The sequence below is a fragment of the Patiria miniata genome, unplaced genomic scaffold (genome assembly GCF_015706575.1).
Source record: "Patiria miniata isolate m_02_andy unplaced genomic scaffold, ASM1570657v1 HiC_scaffold_16, whole genome shotgun sequence".
NCBI classification, from domain to species: domain Eukaryota; kingdom Metazoa; phylum Echinodermata; class Asteroidea; order Valvatida; family Asterinidae; genus Patiria; species Patiria miniata.
In genome coordinates, this window is record NW_024037054.1 from 3,413,775 (window position 1) to 3,436,509 (window position 22,735).

At 38.6% G+C, this 22,735-nt stretch overlaps 1 protein-coding gene across 2 annotated transcripts in view; it reads left to right on the top strand.

The window, feature by feature from the left end:
• The first annotated feature begins 1,181 nt into the window (after nucleotides 1-1,181).
• The window catches only part of LOC119722684 (multidrug and toxin extrusion protein 1-like), a 33,892-nt gene continuing 12,338 nt past the window's right edge, over nucleotides 1,182-22,735 (top strand). For both annotated transcript variants that reach the window (XM_038192931.1, XM_038192932.1), the window contains exons 1-8: nucleotides 1,182-1,488; nucleotides 5,269-5,543; nucleotides 7,122-7,223; nucleotides 9,267-9,335; nucleotides 14,780-14,928; nucleotides 15,256-15,298; nucleotides 19,537-19,679; nucleotides 21,216-21,313. In XM_038192931.1, the coding sequence (XP_038048859.1) occupies nucleotides 5,310-5,543; nucleotides 7,122-7,223; nucleotides 9,267-9,335; nucleotides 14,780-14,928; nucleotides 15,256-15,298; nucleotides 19,537-19,679; nucleotides 21,216-21,313 (838 nt within the window). In that variant the 5' untranslated portion in view covers nucleotides 1,182-1,488; nucleotides 5,269-5,309. The remainder of the gene's footprint in view (nucleotides 1,489-5,268; nucleotides 5,544-7,121; nucleotides 7,224-9,266; nucleotides 9,336-14,779; nucleotides 14,929-15,255; nucleotides 15,299-19,536; nucleotides 19,680-21,215; nucleotides 21,314-22,735) is intronic.

Consider the following 22,735-nt stretch of genomic DNA (forward strand, 5'->3'; position numbering starts at 1 on the left):
TGCGCCCGCTGTTGGTCTTATTGCGCCATTCTGATATATCTTCTGTCTAGCCCCCCCCCCCCCCCACCACCACCACACCGAAAAATAATAGTAATTAAATACTGTTAAAAATGTGCTCGTTTATTCAGAAATTCATGAAGCATATTCAAACTGATTGGATGTTTCCAAAGTGTCTTTCCCATTTGCAAAAGTTCTTTTTAAAAGCCCATCAACCATTAGAGACACACTCTTGGAAAAAATGGTCCGGATAACATTGTTAACTTATTTCTTATGATGGGACTGCGGTTTGGCCGAAGTCAATTGAGCGTGATCGGCTGACTGATTGATAAGGTTTACGTACAAACCCCAAGCCAACGAGGTTTTTGTATAGAAAGCTGCCGGACCACATTTTGCGAGAGTGTGTCTGTAATGTATTTTTCAACTGCTGCTCCAAATTTACCTCTTTTTTTCAGTCCAAATTTTGTTTGCTATTGGTATTGGCATGTTCATGAATGGGGGCAGGCCAGCTAGACTGGTTCCCTTACCGTACAAATTTCCGGCATCTATAAATTGATCCATTTCATTTTCAGTAGAGTCAGGGAACCAGACTACTTGGACAGTTTTGTTTTTCTTGGTTTTTCCAGCATTTTCGAACACAAAACTTCAAACTTGTCAGTGGAACAATAATTTGATCAATAATACTAACCCCTCAAATAGTTCATTTCTGAAAATTAAAGCAAAAGCCAATGATGTACATTCCCTTTAAGACCAATGATTGCAGACAGTGCAGTGATGCAATCAGATCCAGGGTGACCGTTTTAGCCGATTTTCGGCTAACTTTGACAGAATTTTTGTTAAAAAACGAGTTGCACAGAAAATTTGACAATTGATTATTTTGACAAACAAATCCTTGCATATTGGGACAGGTTGCAATGGCTGGGAAACAGACTTTGTCGTGGCCGGATCCGCGTTTTGCCCGAAATTTACCAATAATTTCACATCTTTATTTGACTACATTGTTTATTATGTAATTTGAATCTTAATTAAGGCAATACTACGAATCTGCATGTGATTTTGAGTGTTAATAGTGTATTTCGAGTAATTTTGGGGAATTTGGCAGATTTTTGATGAATCTGGCAGATTTTTGATGTGCATTTAGCAGAATTTGGCTCTGACCTTACGGTCACCCTGCGTATGTCTATTGCAGTGCAGTAGTGATATGATGTAATCAGCTCGTTGTACTTTCGCTGTTGCATGCGCATGTGATGCTGATACTAGTGTCAGGATATTGCCACAACTACATGTAACATTCTTCTTTGTGAATTTGGCTTTTTTAATTTAATAGCAGTACGGCGTATGGAGTAACATCTGAGGACGCTTTTCACCGCCCGCAAACATATTTTGTTTTTAGATAGCGTGGTGTATCATATCATCAGACATCAGTGAACGTGTGAGCTGCTTTGTTTGCATGATGTGTAGTGATGTGTGAAAGTTACTGCAGCAGTCGAGGTTCGTAGACTGGTTGAGTCAATCCTCCATGCACTTTGTTGATTGTTGGGGTGTTGGGGTGTTTGTTTGTTTGTTTGTTTTGGATATTTGTTTTTATATGCATTCATAAACTAGGACCAGTGGGAATGTATCTTTCCATTATATAAAACTACCCTTAAATTAGCTTGAGTAACTCCAGCTCTAATGCCTATCGCATTAGAGCTGGAGTCACAACTACGTTATAACTACCAGGTCGTAAGAATCCCGAAATCCCGGACTGTGTATCCCCAGTGCATTACAAAAACGGTCCATTTTCCCTAAATTATCCCGACCCAGATTCCATAATTCATACCTCATACGATGCAACAGACATTCATGAAGCTAGTAATCGACTTCAAACAGAACAATGAAGACTAAAATTTGAAATTTTTCGATGATTTTGGTGGCGATTCTCGAGAAACCATGAGAAAACATCGCGCGACACTATTCTGCCGACTGCCGTTGACCCCCAAAACCTGCTGAGGTCACGCGAAGATCAGCGCACGCGCAACGTACATACACATGTACACGAAGAATGACCCGTGTATTTGTCGGATCGGAAACGCGAGGCTGGCGAGTAAAAACTCAAAATTGTCCCATGATCCAAATGTCAATGGTTCTAAAATATTTCAGAGTTATGGATCAACCGTGACAACTTTTTGGGTGGATTTGTGTTATTATAAAGTGGAATTCCAGACAAAGGCATTTTGTCTATCAAAGTGCATTTCCAAAAGCTATAGCGCACCGACCCCTGAAAAATCACCATGCTCGAAGGCTTACGGAGAGCCTTCTAATTATAGAAGTACCCTTCCATCATTTCTAATTTGAAAATAATGCGCTCAAAGTGTATAGATATATATTTTGTAAAACCAGTATTAGTTCCCCAATATCTAAAACTATGTATTTATGCCTTGTCATGTAATGTGATCGCAATGAGATGTGGTAAAAATAATAAAGAATGAATGAATGAATGAATGAATGAATGTGTAAATTGATAATGTTAGTTTGAAAAAAAAAGAAGCAACTTCTGTTTATTGTTAAAAAAAACACACCTGCAATCAGTATCACAAATTTGTGGCCACTAGTTTAATTAACCCTTACTCTCTGAGGGTAGTTTACTGCATGTCAGTTGGTTATGCCAATGCCCTCCAGCTGCAGTTATTTGGCAGATAACAAGTCTTAACAGTGAAGGCTCCAATTGGTAGGAGTTGGAGGCCCTGGAGGGTGCCTGATACTGACCAGCTGGGGGCACTCACTTTGTTATCAGAGGACTCTCATTGTTCTCTGTGGCATGTATTGGAGTGCCTGTCCAGTTACCCTTGAAATGACATGGCAGATATTGGAGGGCCATGCAAAAAACATAGGAGATTTTCTTGAGGCACAATTGGCATGCGTTGGAGGGTCTAGTAGGGTAAGGGTTAATTATAGGTTGAATATACTGTATAGCTGCAGGACAATGCTCATCGCAAATTCGACATACAGAGCTGGACTCTCGAGGCTCATCTTGTTTTTTGTCCAGCGGTTGGAAAATGACGGAGGCCGTGAAATTCGAACTCAACTAAAATGGCCCTAAATGGTATATTTGCAGCTAAGTAAATGATAATATCGCAGACATAATGATGAATACGTAGAACAGAAACGGAAATTGCCAAACGGAACGGCAAAGTTACTGAACGGAATGATGAAATTGCTGAATTGAATGGTGAAATTGCTGATTTGAATGATGAAATTGCTGATTTGAATGATGAAATTGCCCAACACAACAGAATGGTTAAATGTAAAACGAAATGGCGACATTGCGAATTGAATGATGAAGTTGCCGAATTGAATGATGAAATTGCCAAACAGAATGGTGAAATTGCCACACGGAATGTCAAAATGCGAAACGAAATGGCGAAATTGCGAATTGAATGATGAAGTTGCCGAATTGAATGATGAAATTGCCAAACAGAATGGTGAAATTGCCAAACAGAATGGTGAAATACCGTAGCCCCCGCAGAATGTTGAAATGCAGAACGAAGTGGCGAAATTGCCGAATTGAATGATGAACTTGCCAAACTGAATGATGAAATTGCCAAACTGAATGATGAATTTGCTAATAAAACCTTCTCGATATTCGCAGTGCATCTTGGGATTGGATGACAAAACAAACCAGGCAAGATGACAATTTTTTTTTTATACTTGTATACAAGTTTTGCATCTAGTTTCTGTTGTTTGTCAAATGCCACATTTTTGCGGGCAAAACAGCCACTTTTTTACATGAAAATGTGTGAGAGCTTACATGAGGAATTCAGCCCAAACTTGTATCTATTGTAACAAAAAAGGTCTCTGGGTGCTGGGCTAAGACAGAGTTTTAAGTAACTAGTGCAGTGCCCGCCTAAAATGTGCATGTTCGGGAAGTGCAACTTGCATTGCCGCTGGTATTGGTTGCAGCTTGCAGGGTTTTTGAGAACTGCTCGTGCCAAGTTTGAAATTGTTTGGGCGAGTGGTTCTCGAAAAAGCTGAAAAAAATAGCGCAGATATTCACCCCTACTGGACAATGGTATCGCCCTGCAGTAAGGTTGCTTAGTCGACTGCAAAAATAATGTGCCCGTGCAGCCACCACGTATGGAAACATGGTATGCAGTGCTATAAGCACCCATACTGGACAATGGTATCGCCCTACAATGCACGTGCACGTGCCCGCGTCCTTTTTCCATTGTTGCCTCATATTGAGCGCGCGTGCTTTAGCTCGAACATGACGTAAACAATTGAAAAAGACGGCAGCGTGCGGTGGACGTTTGCCTCAGAAAATACTGCTTTTTTGCAGCTTTTTCGAGAACCGCTAGTCCAAACAACTTCCAACTTGACACTGCACATTCTGGTGTCCCGAGCAATACACCCACCGATTTTCAACTTCATACGGTGCCCGGTTCTGGAGATAATCGGCGGACAGACAGACAGACAGACAGACAGACAGACAGACGGGGAGACAGACAGACAGCAAGACAGCCCGACAGACAGACAGACAGACAGAGATTCCTTGAATTGTAGTATAGATGTGCCAAGCTGTTGATGTGTTCATTGTGATGGCACACTCCTTTTGGGGGTGCTGGGCCATGCCTATTGATGTTAAGTATAATAGGTACAATGGACTTTTTGCATTCCACTGATTGTCTGCTCGAAGGTTATAATAGGCCCGTGTGACTAGCACTGGGGGAGGCATTTCAACTGAACACTGACTGAGGACACATCTCTGCAGCTCGGCAGCCCGACAGCCGGCGGTCCTTTATTTTGTATAGTTTGTATAATTTGCTACTGTGACAGTGTGAAGCTTGATGTAGCCTGCCTTATGTTGTGTAATTTACCGCCGTCCGTCAGCAGTTCTATTTCATCTTGCATTTTTGTTTTCTTTTGCGTACATGTAATCCCTATGTGGTCGAGTACCATGGGGACCTAGCCTGGTCAATCTCACCTTTATTCGAGAGTTAAGAAATTAAAGTGTTCATTTTTTTAAGTACTTTTTCCAGAGACCAAAAATTGCTTGTGTTTGGTTACATTATTTTCTTGAGTTTGTGTTCTTAACTGGCGGGCCTGGCCCTTAAAAAGGGGTCTCCGTTACACTATTTAGTCAGCTACCTTGATAAAATATATTGATACACGATGTTACGAATATTCCAATAAAAACAAGTTTGAATGATTAAATACTTTCAAAATGCACAGCACTACTGCACTAGCATGTTACCACATTGGCTTGATCCTTTTTGGTAATTTTTTTCACAGATTGAATTTGAAGTGCCTATATTGTTGCGTCTGACACAGCCATGGGTGACTACTCAAGAGTCAGTACGAACAGTAAGGAACACTGTAATGGGACAGTGGCAGGAAATGACCCTTACCCTGCGGAGATCGATACAGCCGCGCCTGACGATAGCTCTGTGAAAACACACGAGGGCAGCAGACGGAACCGCTGTCTCTGCCGGTGTCTGTTCCCCGATGCACCAGCGTCAGAATACAAGAAGACACTGAAGGAACTTTGTAGACTTTCATGGCCACTGGTACGTTCCAAGAATTCAATTGTCTCCAGAGTTTTCAATCAGTAGATGCAAGCACGCTTGGAATAGACCGATCGATTGTGTACGCATGTCAGACTTTAAACTTGGCTCTGATTGGTCAAAAAACTAGTTGGCAGGGCTTAATGGATCCGTGTATTGTCAGTAATGTTGTGCAAACCCGACCCAGAACCGCCCGACCCAAACCAACTTTAGGTCGGGTCGGGTCGATTTTTCCATCATTTCAGTTGGGTCGGTTTTGCATAAATTTGCATCTTTTGGTAAAAAACAAAACAAACAAAAAACAGAACAAAACAAAACAAAACAGTTCAAAAATTAATGCGGTGCAATATTATTATTGCAGGGTTACTGTGCCCGGTATAACCAACGTCAGCCCACCATGCAAATGAGCATGTGGTTTGTGGTCTATTGGCCTTATGCGCGAGTTGGCCATATTGAATTAAAAGCGAGATAAAATCTTCATTTTTGGAACTTGCGAAGAGAAATGAAAGCAAGTAAATTACTAACTAATTCAAGTCTGCTTCAATGAATAATATAACATTTGTAATTAAACATTCCCGAATGTTTAAGCCACATGTAAAAAAAAACTGACAGTACAATAAGGCTGCATAAATAGTCTGGCGCCATTCCATTCAACGGTTCACAATTTGTGAAATACATTCAGGGAACCCGACAAAAATGGCCAACTCGTGCTTTAGGCCCATCACGTATCCGTACAGTCTGTAATGTCCAGGTCCCACCAGTAGATAAAGTTATGGGTCTTCACCTTAACGTACAGTATGATTCTTTATTGAGAGAAAATTATTTTCACAGTGGCTGCAATATGCGCCGCAGTACCTTGTAAACCATTAAAAGGTACTACATAATGGGTCTCATATTTCTCATAAACTTTATTTACCTTTCTTTAATAATAGACATAATTTGCGCCAAGAATGTCATATTGACAGATATGGCGCGGTATAAATGTTCACTATTATTATTATTATTATTATGACGTGGGTAAGTTCAGGCACAAAAAGCACACAATTGGGTGGATTTTGTTCATTCAGTATCTCATTCATAGTGAATAACTTTTGTGTAAAAAGTAGCATTTCCAAAAACACAGAGTTTTGTTTGTTTTGTTTGTTTTTTGGGAGGGGGGGGTGCTGAAACTCAAAAAATATCCAAGAAAGAGCAACTTTTCATACAATGGATTTTTTGCGTCTGGGTGATGTAAATCAAATTAGCTTTTGCCCTTCACCGATGTATAAACACTGTATATTCAGTGTGTTACCTCCCGAGTGAAAAGTTGGCAAAAAATCACTCGGTTGGGACTCAAACCCACGACCTCCTGCTTTCTAGTGCAGACGTCTTCCTGCTCGACGACCGAGCTAATGGAGGTCGTGGGTTCGAGTCCCACCCGAGTGATTTTTTCCAACTTTCACTCGGGAGGTAACACACTGAGTATACAGTGTTTAAACGTCGGTGAAGGGTAAAACCTAATTTGAAAGAGCAACTTCAATATTGTAACAAAACATCAAAGTGGAAAATGACTTTTTGGATGATTTTCTTTCTGGCCTGTAGATGCTGTATTTGGCAGCATCCATGCTCTTCTCAATGACTTCCATCATCTTTACAGGCCACCTGGGGAAGGAACAGATTGTCGCAGCTTCTCTTGGGCAATCGGTAAAGATGATACCTCTCTTATACGTGCAGATATGTTAATGACAATTAGAGAAGATTGGAAGGTTTACATTGCAAAGATAGCAACAAGATAAAGGTTTACGGTAGCACTATGTGACAAATCTCTCTTGTGAGTTTGTGAGGTTCTGATAAGAACCGGGGAAACTCAACGTTTTAGACAGTATGCTCTGCCCGTGGGCATTTATGTTATTTTGAAGAAAACAATGAAAGAAGGCCATTTCCAACGAAATTTCCATAAGCAGTTCGTTTTTAATTTGGCGAAGCGCGCGCAAGCGTTGACATGACGCACTTGCGCGCGCAGTTTGCTATAATTCGTCGGATCAGTGCGCGACATCGTGTAGCTTCAATCGGTTCAGTGAGAACATGTCTCAGACGCTGAATTGAGGCCCAATTCAAAACATGACTCAGCAACTTTTGATTCGAAATTGAGGTCCTACGATACTGTTTCTCGGAATATACGGCATTCACCGAGCTAAAACTTCATCAGGTTGGTTGCTCAGCACCCTTCTTTAGACTTTGAGCACTTTTGTTGCTTCAAACAAACAAACATAATGCACAAATTACAAATGATGGACGGTACCTTCAATGGCAAAAAAATAGTCGTAATATTCATTCGTTTCACACAGTTGAATCTGTCAAGCAGCCAGTGTGCAGCGAACAAGTACAATGCACATACCAAACTGAAACTCTTTACAATATACATTTTGTATGCTCGCTGAATATAATATGCTCTCTGAATATAATATGCTCGCTGAATATAATATGCTCTCTGACAATAATCACTCTGTTCATAAACCCTTGTTTATGTTTTGTTTGTTTTGAAAAGGTATTTATTACACAAGAGATTGACTCGGGTTGTTTTTTTTTACCAGCCCAGCACAATACAGTGTGTATAAAAAAAAAGTGTACATTTAGAGAACAAAATATTAAAAATACTAGCTCCTATTTTGTTTAATAATAACTTAGGCCGAATAAAAAAAACCCCATGTTTTTGTCCGGGTTTTTGCAAAAAAGGAGGAAGCGGGGCTTTTTATTTTTTATTAGTTTCAAGATGACCGCCATTTAAAAATTTCCTGCAACCGTTGGTGTTTCCACTGTACAAAGACACTTTTAAAAATGAAAGATAAGTGGACAAGAGAACTGATCATATTCACAGTGTCATTTAGACTTGTTTTGGTCTACAAGTTATTTTCCGATGAATTTGTGGACTTTTTCAGTGTTTTTTTACTGCATTTTTCAAAAATAAAAAATAATAAAAAAATCCAGGCGGCCTCCAAAAAGGAAGCAGGCGGGGACGAGAAACATGTTTGTTTTTTTTACTTAGCCTTATAGTACACGTTTAAAGAATGATAATTGCTCAACACAAAGCTGTTTTCCCTATCTCATTAGAGAGGTATAGACAGTTAATTGAAAGGGATGATATGTCAATGTGGTCCAATTTGCAGCAAAGTGGGTGAAAGGAGATTAACATGCAAGCAATCTCTCTGTTGGCCAACTTACCTATTGTTCTTTGCCAATCAATATCCAAATTGCAAACGCTGCTTATACAGTGGAACGTCGCTATACCGAACACCGCTATACCGAACATCATCCTTGGCTCCCAATTTTTGTGTACAAAACGTGCCGAACATTGTTGTTGAAAAATGTCAACTTCCCCAAGGAATAGAAGGAAAAAGCCACCCATGTACATGTAAGCTTAAAAAACTGTGTAATTACCTGATTCAATAGTCGCACGTGTTCAAAGTCATCTTTCAGTAACTACCAACGTATACAGGGTTAAGTTTTGAAATGAAGAATGGACAAGTTTGGTAAATCAGCGCACCGTTTGTAAATATGCCACTTCCCTCTAACAATGTTCAAAAGAGGGCGCCACTAATGTGTGAAAAACCCACCAGCTGGTAAGTATCGGCTTCAAATCGCTATGTCGAACGATCGCTATTAGGAACAATTTCTGTGGATCCCGTGATGTTCGTTATAGGGGCGTTCCACTGTAATGTTGTACACATGAATCGTGTTATCTTTCAGGTTATTCATGTGTTCTGGAGGGCACCTATGATTGGGTTTGCATCTGGAGCTGACACACTCTTCACACAGGTGATTATTATAAAAGCGACCCTTGCCCTTAAACTTAGACTGTAGCACTGATTATGCCACCATGGATAACCGACTTTTCTGGCATTGCATAATTTTGGAAAAGGTCTCCTCAGTTCAAGGACTTTGCCCCATGGTATTTTTCCCCATGGCATTGTCCACAGTGTTACAAAACAGTCAGCATGCAGTTCCGGAGTTCAGGATATGCATGCACAATTGACATGTTAATACTTTGTTCCTGCAAAAATCTTTGGTTGTTTGTTGAGAGACTTTATGTGTTCATGCTTGTGTAAAACCAGGGGCGCATATGTGAACAATAAAGAATGCATGATTTATTTACTGGGGGATATGGGCTCCGGGCACCAACAAAAGAGGATGCGTTTTTGCCAATTTTAAGAGCCCCTTGGATGAGACACCACTTGTGCGTACTGTACTGGTTCACACGCAAAGTACGCATGACTTATTTATCCTGAAAGTGCACAAAGCTAAGCAATAGCATTTTTGCGTGCGAATACGTTCAAGTTTAACTTGCGATGGTGTCCCAGACTTATCCCCGCCCCCAATAACTTTGGAACATTCGAAATACGCAGTGGATGGACCAGGAACCAGTCTAGGTCTCCCCCAACTCTCCTTTTCTGGCCGTTGAAGAGGTGCTTGTACACGGAGCCCGGCATAGTATAAGAAGTCAACCATTAAATTCAAAGCGGCAAACACAATATGACTGACTGTACGGTGCAGCACACCCACACATCCGTCTCTCTGTTGAAGCTGAAGTCAATTATGTTGAATTCAAATTAAAGAACAATGCTGTAGCACTTGTCTGTTGGCCAGCTGTCATTTTACTGCTACGCTCGAGCAGTTTTATAACATTTCTGAGTCCGAGAATCCTTGAATAACATATTCAAGGCTTCTCTAAGCCTTGGTTTTGAATAAGCGTATGCAAATTTGGGCATACAACATGGTGTCTCAAAAAACAATCTCTATAAACTCCCTCTTTTTTCTCAGCTTTTGAAACGACACATCGCAAATCTTGATACATATTTGGAGGGTACATGTATATTGTAGTTTGTTAGCTTTTCAACACCAAAAATTATTTCCAATCGGGTAAATATTTATTGAGTTATGGCTAATTCAAAATAAGTGCCGATTTTTCAATCTGTCCACGGTTTCAATTGTCATTTGTCAGGAATGTAATGGATTTGGGGTGAGGGTAGTTTTGCTTTCTTTAATGTTTTAATCTTTCTTTCTTTATTTCTTGTGTCCGACCACTGTCTAGAATTGTTCTGATAAATCTTCTTTGTTTTTTTGTTTTTTTCGGACAATAATTCTCTGCGGGTTTTCTCCTAAACGGTATATGATATGAACTTGTAACTTTCAACATATATCGACCCTCATCCCAATCGGTGCATATTATTCTGACGTCATGAAGACGTCTTCGGGTGTCAAATTACAAGCGATTTTTGTTGAAAAAATGACGATCTTCTTTCACCTATAACTTTTGAACTAAATAATCAGTGATGTTTGTATTCTGTAATCAGATAGACCATTAATTGATAAATATTTTTTGTCGCGTACGTGAACTCGCTTGAGCTTTACTTCCGGGTCTACCGGAAGGTCAAAGTTAGGTGAATTCAAAATGAAGACATTAGCCTGAAATTAAAACAAAACAAAATTTCCTTCCGAACGGCTTACGGGATGATCATAAAACCTAGTGTGAATTTGTACCATGTTACGAAGATGTTATAAATTTTGTTATTTTATCATGACGTAATGGAAGGGCAAATTTTGACAAAATAGTTTGAGCTATATCTTTTGAACTCAATAGAGTATCGTATTCATTTTTTTTTCTTGAGGTTGTAGACTATGCCTTGAGTAACATTTCTTGTTCCCGGACACAAAACCGCTCGACCTTTACTTCCGGTGTTACCGGAAGTGCAATAAAAACTGAATATAGCTAGGATGCGGAAGCATTTTACTACATTTTACTACGTTTTACTATATTTGTTGGAACAAAAAAGAAAGCGACTGCTTACAATATTAGTACTGCTACCATTTTATCAAATTTGTTATCCAGGGACTGCAAAATCACAGCTCTTATAGAAAATAAACCTAGGGGAGGATCCAGGAATTTTTGCAAAATCACACAAAGCTTTGAATTGTCTTATTTCTTTCGGTGTAACTCGCATATCAACTGTGATTCTTTAATTCCTACCTTCATCGGCTTCATGCAGAAATTTAATATTTTGTCAGTGTAGCCACAAACTTTTTTTCATTATCTCAGTGCAGAATTTTATGAAGCCAATGCATGCAAAAGACATAAAGCCATATTTATTATTGAGATAATCAAATGTTGCATAAGCTTCAAACACGTCATAGAGGCTCCCTCAAGTCTACCGATTCCAATTCTGACCATGAATTCAATTCTAATATCCTCGTCCAGCTTCAATAAAAGTTACCAGGGCAAAATATATTTTGGTGGGAAGGTTTTTTAATTTTTATAAACTACGAAAAGTCCAATTTACATAGAATAACCCATGGACAAGACTGATTTTGGTGACTTGTATTCAAATTAGCATAATATCACTATTTTTGCGACTTTTACAAAGCTTTTTTTCACTACAGGGTGTCCCAAAAAAAATGCTCCACTCTCCTTTTTGTACAAATTCAAGCAAACCTGAATGCATAAATTTTCTTATTATGCATGGTAAGAATGCTATGTGTCTTAGTTGTTATCTACCAAAAAAATTGGATCATACTATCAATCCACTAGGGACAGAAATGCTTAAATATGAACTGGCCTCCATTTGCCAACTGCGCTGGGGACTCAAATCACCAATTTTAAAATGTTGATTTTTGTCAAGTGTACTAAAAATACCGATTTGTAAATCAACCACATGTAACAATTGTGAACAATCAGCCATAGGTGAACAATTGTTACGTGTGGTTGATTTACAAATCGGTATTTGTCCAATAAAAGTAACAATGCCATATGGTTGATTGGTTTTCTCTGGTATGCTTGATAATGACTGATGACTGGTCTTTCATAATAGATACCAAGTAGAATTTTTGAAAAGCACACTTGACAAAAATCGACATTTTAAAATTGGTGATTTGAGTCCCCAGCGCAGTTGGCAAATGGAGGCGAGTTCATATTTAAGCATTTCTGTCCCTAGTGGATTGATAGTATGATTCAATTTTTTTGGTAGATAACAACCAAGACACATAGCATTCTTACCATGCATAATAACAAAATTTATGCATTCAGGTTTGCTTGAATTTGTAAAAAAAAAAGGAGAGTGGAGCATTTTTTGGGGGGACACCCTGTATGCATGGTTAAAGGCCTATACTTAACTACTATGTGAACAAATATTTAAAATATGCTCATTAGGTATGTGAAAATTGCTGTCAAAAGTGGGTGTCCTTGTTTTTTTGAACCACCCTGTACATGTAGAAAGAATGTTTGCTTTTACATAGTAAACAAAATCTGGTAAGAAATGGTCTGGGTAAAACTTTGAAGACAACCACAACTTTGAACACTAATGGTGCAATCCATATTAATATGAACACTTCCTTCAAATTCCTACAAATTCCTGAAATGTTTGAAGAAGCTGTTAATATATTTTGGCAATGACTTTTCACATTTTACTTGAAACAGTAGAATGCACCCAAACAAATGCATGTATACTGAACCCTTCCTTTACAGAGATTCAATAAACGCATGGACATAAAAAGTTATGGAGAACAAATGCAAATTCATGCAATTAAAAGAAACATACGGTATAATATTGTTGATGTACCCTAACGTGGCGCGGCCCCTAACGTGGCACACTTTGATTTTTCGCCTGTAGCGCCTAGCTAGAGCAAAAGTTTTAACTGAAATTTCACAGAAAGTAAAATTTCATCAAGTTCTAAACAATCCCGTTCATAAATCGCGAGTTTATTTACCCGTTACAAAGTTAAAAGAAACAATTATTTTGGCGTGATTTTCCGATTTTATTTTCAAGTGCAAAGTGAACCCTTTGAAAATGCCCCGAAAAATAAGAAAATAATTTTCTGACAAACATCTGGCTGGGCTTGTAAGTGAAGATAATAATGATTTATCAGAAGTTATCAAGGTTACAGAAATTCTTAAATGTTAATTTGGAATTTTCCGAGATTTATTCAAGTGGGGCACATTAGGGAACACTCCCCCAATTTGTGCCCAATTTCCGGACGCAACTGTTTTTGCATTTCAGATTAAATTTTATGAAACCGAAATTGTTCACAGAGGTTAAATAGCAAGCATTAAGAAGGTAAAAGTACCAGTATTTTACTGCATGAATTTGAGGTTTGTCAACAAAGAGGTTTGACAACACTACACGAGGAAAGTTGGGTAAGCTTTGAAGTGCGCCACGTTAGGGAACACGACTATAGATGATACATATTATTCACCTGGTACCACACTATTTCTACATGTACAGGGTGGACTGGGTGGTTCCAAAAAAAAAGGACACCCACTTTTGACAGCAATTTTCACCTACCTAATGAGCATTTTTTTTAGGACACCCTGTATGCATGGTTAAAGGCCTATACTTTACTACTATGTGAACAAATATTTAAAATATGCTCATTAGGTAGGTGAAAATTGCTGTCAAAAGTGGGTGTCCTTTTTTTTTTGAACCACCCTGTACATGTAGAAATGGTGTGGTACTGTGAATTATATGTATCATCTATTATACCGTATGTTTCTTTTAATTGCATGAATTTGCATTTGTTCTCCATAACTTTGCATTTCCATGCGTTTATTGAATCTCTGTAAAGGAAGGTTCAGTGTACATGCATTTGTTTGGGTGCATTCTACTGTTTCAAGTAAAATGTGAAACGTCATTGACAAAACATATTAACAACTTCTTCAAACATTTCAGGAATTTGTAGGAATTTGAAGGAAGTGTTCATATTAATATGGATTGCACCATTAGTGTTACAAAGTTGTGGTTGTCTTCAAAGTTTTACCCAGACCATTTCTTACCAGATTTTGTTTCTTATGTAAAAGCAAATATTCTGTTCTAAAATCTAGAGCTTTTAAATTTTTGTGTTATAAATACTTCATCAACTAACTGATCTGTTGCACGGTACCCTCTGGAGACAAGTGTACAATAGGGAACATAAGATTGTATACGTCTCCACAAGGTTATCACGAAATAGATATGTGGATTTTAGCCAAAAACTAGCAGTTTCCAAGGTGTGTTGATCCCTCGCAAATTGAAGTATTTTATGTTAGGGATATTAAATCCGAATATCAGCCCAGGAAAGGAACATTTTGAAACTACACTTTCAAACTCGAAAACTTTAGTACACGAGAACAAAGAAATGACTCCACAAGGATACACATTTCGATATGGGTGTATATATTTGTTCGTGTGTTGTTGTTATTTACTATTTTTTTTCTGTCATATCTTTCTTTGAAGACATTTGGAAGCACAAATAAGAAGCGCGTTGGGATCATGTTACAACGGTTCCTGGTAATGAGCATGTTATTGGCCGTCTGTTGTTGGGGAATTTTACTCAACACTGAAGGTTTACTGCTATTGTTTGGACAGGACCCACGCATTGCTAAGTATGTCAAATATACCCACGTTTTCTTTGTTCGTTAATTTCTATTCTCTATCTTATTATAAAATCTGAGGTCATTTTTATAATAAAAAAACATAATATATGTATTTAAGATGCGTTCGTGCTATTCTCGAGTTTCACCTCAAAAACTAGCTATTTTCCTAGCAATAGTTATTCACTTTTGAATGAGACACCAATGTAAGTCAAATATTGAGATATATCATCACAAAGTTCAAATTATTTCACTGCAAAACAATAATTTGGCTCTTAATTTGAAGTTACGAAAGATCAGATGGTTATTTATAAAGTGGTTCCATTTTGTCTTCTTCAGATTATCAGGCGCATATGGCATGATTTTCATCGCAGCCACACCAGTAAGTGATCTTTCCCTGTTAAAAAACTTTCTATTGTCTAAGTGATTGTGTGCATCAGGCAGGTCACCAGAGATATGCAGTTTTTCTCTTTCGTCGGCTTGGAAGGTTACATTTTCAAAAACTTGAAAAACAAAGCTTTTGGTATCCTTAAAAAAAAGGTCTTTAAATTCAATGTGCTTACTAAGGGTTATTTTCTTCACTAGCTATTCTCCAACCTGGTCCCCTCACCAACTTCCACATGGGGAGTTTTTCGATGAACACAGTCCATAATTTTTGCCGAAACAGCCTTTGTTTTTGTTCATTTTTTTCTTTAATGTTTTTTTTTGTTAGTCATTTTCCCCCTGGCATTTGTATACATTTTTTTGTCCCTGGCACTTTGGGCAATAAAATCAATCAGTTAGATTGCCTTTAAAAATCAAACACTTTCGATCTCAGGCTGTGCTCCGTGGTCATATATGGGTCGATGTGGCTGGCAGCCATAGGCACCTTTACATGCCAGCGGCCCGACCACGTTGTAGCCGCGTCCTTCGCAATTCAGCATACCAGCTGCGAGTAAGGATGATTAGCCTCCCAAATTATTATTATTATTATTATTTATACTTGGCACACACTTAGAACAGTACCTGCAGATGTGTGCTGAACATTGACGTCATCATGACGTCATTATGTGTCACGTAACATCACAATATCTCCGGAACTATAGGTCTGATTGGGATAAAACTTGGTATGTACCTAGACCGTGATGTGTTATAGATGAAATTTGAAATGACGTCACGATGACATCAAGACGTGATGTCATATTAAAAGTGCACTTTTCTTTGGCCTGTAACTGCAGAACTATAGGTCCGATTTGGTTGTATCTTGGTATGTACCTAAGCCGGGATGTGTTATTCAATTCAATTCAATTTTAGGGTTTATTATCAATTCATCGCTGAATTGTGAATGATTTACATTAATTTTTTTTAGTACAAATATAACAAAACATTCGAATTACTTCATACAAAAAGTGAATCATCATATCAAATTAATAGCTATTAAATAAGAATAAATGAGTAAGATATCACATAGAATAGCAATATAAGGACACACATAAAGGATATATTTTTATCTTTTAAGTAAACGATAAGCAACATTCGTGCATATGAAATTATTAAGCTCAATTGAAAATAGGAATATCGTTTTGTATGTACATGTAGCAGAAATTATTGCAATTATGAATGTAGACCGTTGATAAATTGATAATTCTTAATTGAAAATTGAAGTGATGTCATGATGACGTCATCACATGAAATATGTGGTGTCACATTGAAGGTGCATTTTTATAAGCCTATATCTACAGAACTATTTGTACTGATCACTATGCAACTTGCTACTGATCTATGCCCCATCAGTCTATAACGTGACATAAAAATGCAACAAATTGCGGAAACAGCCATGTGTTTGTCTACAAGCATAAATCTGTATGTACCTGCAACTTTCGACAGTACCTTTATTGTGTACATGTAAGGTACATGTACATGTAAATTTACAAAAAAGCTTGACCACTGAACCAAGTCCAGTGATAAAAATTGTCAGTCTATTATATTCTTTGACTGCACTAGAGCAGATTTTTGCCTTTGAATAAGCCTTTTCGGAGTTCCAACTGCGCATTCGTAACCTGTGACAACGCGCATTGTTTGTCTCAAATGGCCTTTGACATCATCGCGCCACTGACTTTACAAAAAGGCTGTTTGTGCATTGTGGGTACTGTCAAAGGGCATTTGAGACAGGTTACGAATGCGCGCAGTTGGAACTCCGAAAAGGCTTATTAGAAAGCTATTTAACCAGCAAGTCTGACCTTTATCAGGCAAGGTCACACAAAAATAATGATAACAACACTGCTCAAAATAATCAGAGGACCATTGAACCATGTCCAATGGTAAAATCATCAGGCTTTATACAGGGTTCAACCTGAATTTTTTTTTCACTAGCCAGCCGGGCTACTGAAACAGACTCTTAACTAGCCCGCGGGCATTTTCACTAGCCCGCATGTTTTTCATTTAGTGTCTCATAAACGACATTGTGCATACATGTCAAACGTGCACACGTATCCTGAGGCAATCCTGTCAGTGTTTTAAATAAAGAGATTGAATAATTTAACCCTAAACAGTTAATAGAATCAGACACAAATTGATACAGGTTTGCTTTCTGAATTTCATGATTTATTTCTTCCTGTTTTTTCATCTTTGCCGTAGCCCAATAACTTTGACACGCCAGCCGGGCTACTTAAGGAATAGTTTGACTAGCCCGCCACTGTTTTGACTAGCATTTGGCCAGCGGGCTACCGCTAAAGTCAAACCCTGGGCTAATATTTTCTCTGACTAAACAAAGGACAGTGGTCGTTCTGTTCTCTACAAAAATGCTTGAATTCAGGTCTCAATGCAGCCAAGTCAAATGTGCATCTTACAAATTAATACTATACTATACTATACTATTTTATTTATCGGGAAAATATCAACAAATACATGTAAACAAATGACTAAAGTTACAACACAAAACAACAAAAGCTTTAGATACATAAACAAACAAACAAAAACAAAATACCATTCAGCTCCCGAAGGATTGCCCAAAAGAAACGTTGTTTCTGTCTAGGGGTTCTCCAAACTGAATGGCATACGTGAAAACAACAAGCAATAAATATAAAAAGAAATTTTAACTATACAAAAAAAAAGTTAAGTAAGTTACATTAAGTCAAGAACAAAGTTGGTAAATTATATAATTATTAGACAAACAAATCAAAAGAAAAAGAAAAAAAGAAAAAGAAAAAAAATCAATTACATTTGTACTAGGTAAATTAAATGAATAAACAAATTAATATATACATTGTACTTCAATTACTACCACTACTACATGTACTACTACTACTACTTCTATTAATAGATAAATAAATAATTAGACAAGTTGGTAAGTTAGCCTAATTAATTAATTAATTAAATAAATGACTAAATATTGCATTTTTAATTCTTTAAATAAATAGTTATTAATAAATAAACAAAAATTAATGCTCGTTTTCTTGCAAATTTGTGACCCTCATCACAAAACGAGCAGACCTTTTTTTCAAAATTGAGATATTTTGTATCTGGATTCTGCAGAACAAGAGCTTTTGAACGGTACATAACATTTATAGGGTACGTGTACTTAAGTTTTTACAGAACTGTACATTAGACTGCCAGTTTAATTGAAGTTGTAAGACTCAATTTTTAAGAAAATGACATTAAAACAATCATGCTGTTTTACAACTTATGAAACAAGATGAAAATATATTTAAATGATTTTTGCTAGAACAAAAACAATTGACCTATCGCTGCTTGTGAGTTAGCCACGCCCCTAAGACAACCCTATCTAGTCTTGTTTGTCTCAGATTTTGCACATACCGCATCCATTTGTATATCAAGTAATTGGACAGCTGCGTTGACGCTATTCTACAGCGGTAGGTTAATTGGGGAAATGAAACACGGGACCTTCATGTTAAAGCTATAGTCCATCATTTGTAATTTGTGCATTTTGTTCGTTTGAAGCAACAAAAGTGCTCAAAATCTAAAGAAGGGTACTGAACAACTAACCTGATAAAGTTTCAGCTCAGCTTCAGCTGTATATTCTGAGAAAAACAGCATTCTAGGATCTCAATTTCAAATCAAAAGTTGCCGAATCATGTTTTGAATTGCGCCTGAATTCAGCATCCGAGACACGTTCTCGCTGAGCCGAATGCAGCTACGCGATGTCGCGCACTGATCTGACGAATTATAGCAACCGGGATGCGTGTGCGTTGTGCCAATGCTTGCGCGCGCTTCGCCGAATAACAAAACGAACTACTAATTTAAATTTTTCTACGGTGCGTCTTAAGAAGCACCGTTGGAAAGGCCTTCTTTCGTTGTTTACTTCAAAATGACAGCTTGCAAGAAAGAATAATTTCACAGGGAGTTTAGTCCCCTTACTATCTTTCAACCAAGTATGTTTTTCAACAATAATTACGCCAGCTACTTTTCGGATAGCTGCAAATGATGGACTATAGCTTTAAGGTTCACCTGAAAACAAAAAATTGACCACCCCTTGAAATTTTGTGGCGTCAAATTTGCTTGGTATTCCCATTTGCATGAAGTATGAACCGACCTAAAAGTTTATACAAGATTTCGTTCAATCTTATGAAATACTTCCAGAAAGTAACATTTTTTCTTATTTTTCCCCCTCCCCCCTTTAAGGCAGATGTTGTTGTCGTTCAACTCATGAAGTATCTAGAGAGCCAGAGTATAGTGAGACCACTGTTGATTATCACCATCATCATGGGAGTCCTGAATGTACTCCTGCACTTCATTACTGTGTCGGCTTTGCAGTTTGGATTGCCGTAAGTATAGTTCAGTATAATATAGTATAATAATAATAATAATAATTGTGCTTATATAGCGCTTTCCATCGTATCAGCAAACTCACAGCGCTTTACAATTATTACCCCGTTCCAGTGTTGGAGGTTTCGAGGCCGGCCTCGGCCTCGAGGCCGATTTTCATAGCCTCGGCCTTGGCCTCGGAGTGCATGGCCTCAGCCTTGGCCTTGGCCTCGGACCTTTCCGGCCTCGGTAAATCGGTCGAGGCTGCCCGAGGCCGCCCACTTTCATGTGTTTTTTTATTTCAATTAATTAAAAAAAATTTACCGTATCAAACCTTCGAAATGCTGGCAAAGTGGGTTCCGTGAAATGAACCCACTGTGGCGGCAGCTTTTCGAAGGTTTGATACGGTAAAAAATTATATTGTCCAATCTTTGTTTATGTGTCGTATAGACCATGTAGCAGCTTACGCACGAAGGAATTAACTGGTAATGCGTTGCATTGAACGTACTCATGTACCTAGCATTTTCACCTCGTCTGCGCTATGGCCGTATCATAATGCGGTGACAAAATCGCATCCGAGGATAAGGACTGCCAATCACAGGGCACCTCGATTACTTATGCTGAGTAGGACATGTAACTGCATAGCTGCCAACTGTTACGAATTTTTCGTAATTTTTACGAATTGTTTGTTAAATTACGAAAATACAATTTGCCACTAAAATATTACGAATTTCCGAAAAAAAAATACTTGTAAAGTATCGTTTTTGACCGAAAATTTCTGGCGAAATGTCGCGATAATGGATGGACTGGTGACAAGTCTAATAAGAATGCAGTCAAGCACCTGATAGACATCAATGCAGTGTGCGCAGTGGAGTACTTGAGGACCAGACTCAAACTATTTTTCAATGGTGTGTCATTTGTGTGCATCTCGTGGATGTGTGGTTGTGTGTACTGTATGTGAGTACTTTTCAGTGACGATCGTGAGCACATTCGGTCACTTATTGCCGGGATGAGACCCATCAGTGCGAGATTTTAATCATGGAATTTAATAAGAGTATAATTGGAATAATTGGTAATAGAGTTTGAGTTTGTCACAACGTCCAGAAAAGATAAATCAGCATGCGTTTGCAAGGTATGTTGGCGGGATATTTCTATTGCAATACGGTGGCCCTAAATCATTGTGTGTAAAAACATTGATACGAACTCGAAACTCCACATCGATAGCATGCATCTCAAAAAAAATATGCGCACATGTTATTATTGTTATTATTTATTTGACTTCAACAAACAAATACAGACATTAAAACAAAATCAATTACATTTTTTTTTTTTTTTTTTTTTTATATTATCTTTTGGCCTACAGTACATTATTATTCACAACAAGAAGAGTATGCACATGTATGTGTACATGTAAACCATGTACCTGTACTCGATGTTGGTAAAGCTTTTGATAAAACGAGCAGTTGAAAATGACCTCGCGGGTTGATTACTAATTGGGATTTTGAAAAGTTGGCAGCTATGTAACTGATTTCTGGGTATATATTTCTGTGGCCCAGGGGAGCCGTCGGAGCCCAGGTCATCACCTACTATCTAGGGGCCTTCATGATATCGGGCTATATCTACAAACGGCGCCTATACAAGCTCACATGGCCTGGTAAGTATTCACATTGAAATGATTATTTTCAGGATGTTTTTGGAAAATGGTTAGAATTGATCTATTGCCGTTTGCGAGTTGGCCATGCCCCTTAGATAACCCTATGGTATTGTTGTACGCTAAGTTTTGTTTGTCTCAGATGTTGCGCGTTCCGCGTCCACTTATTTTTCACTAGCTGCGTTGACGCAATTCTAACGTGATTCTACCGCGATAGGTCAATTATTTTCATTGTCTCAAAATAATTTTATCATAATATGGGAGCTGTGCACTTATCGTTTTATAAAAATAAAGAAGAATTGTTTTCCCAACTATTACAAAATGATACAGTTAATCGAGTGGTTGTTTGCATTGTTATAATTTGATAACAGTACAAACTTGAGTTTAACAAATCGCTTGATTATGTAAATCTGGATAAAGCTGTTAATCCTGATGCACCTTGAATCATGACTGCACCTCACATATCCACACCTTGGGTTAAGGTGTCTGTGTTCCTGAACCTCACATGCTAGTGTCACACACATCTGCACCTTACTTGCCTGCACCTTTGGTCCCTGTGCCCTGTGCGCCTGGACAAGTACCTCGGGTGAATGTGCCACGTGTGCCTGCACATATGTTGCATGTGCCACACATGCTAGTGCAAGTGTTTGGCACCTTCTGTACCTGCCCTACATGCTTGCACCTTACTTGCTTGCACCTTACTTGCTTGCACCTGTATTACATATGCGCCTTCTGTGTGTAAACCTCACATGCCTGTTCCTGCACCTTGTGTGCCTGCACCTTTGTTGCGTGTGCCACACAGGCTGTTTCCATAAGTGTTTTGCACAGTGTGTGCCTGGGCTTTACATGCCTGCACCTTACATGCCTGCACCTTACATGCTTGGGCCTTACATACTTGCACCTTACGTGCTTGATCCTGTATGGCATGCGTGCGCCTTCCGTGTGTCAACCTCACATGCCTGTGCCACATGTTCCTGCACCTTGTGTGCCTGCACCTTTGTGGTGTCTGCCACACATGTTGTTTCTATAAGTGTTTTGCATTTTGTGTGCCTGTGCCTAACATGACTGCACCTTGTACTTGCCTGCACCTGTATTGCATGTGCATTTCAGTGTGAACCTCACATCCCTGTGCCTTATGCCTGTGCACAGGCATGTAAGATGCAGGCATAAGGTACAGGGATGTGCCAAAAACACGCCTCTCCTTGTCTGCCTGGGCCTTGCATGTCTGTACCTTACACATCAGCACTTTGGTTGCTGGCATGCCAGTAGAGCCGCAAATCCCAGTGACTTACGCCTGCACCTCATGTGGCTGCGCCTATTCCCTGTCTATCTCTCTTGAACCTCACATGCTCCTGCCAGTGCTTGCCCGTGCATATCTATCTTGAACCTCACATGCTCCTGCCAGTGCTTGCCCGTGCATATCTG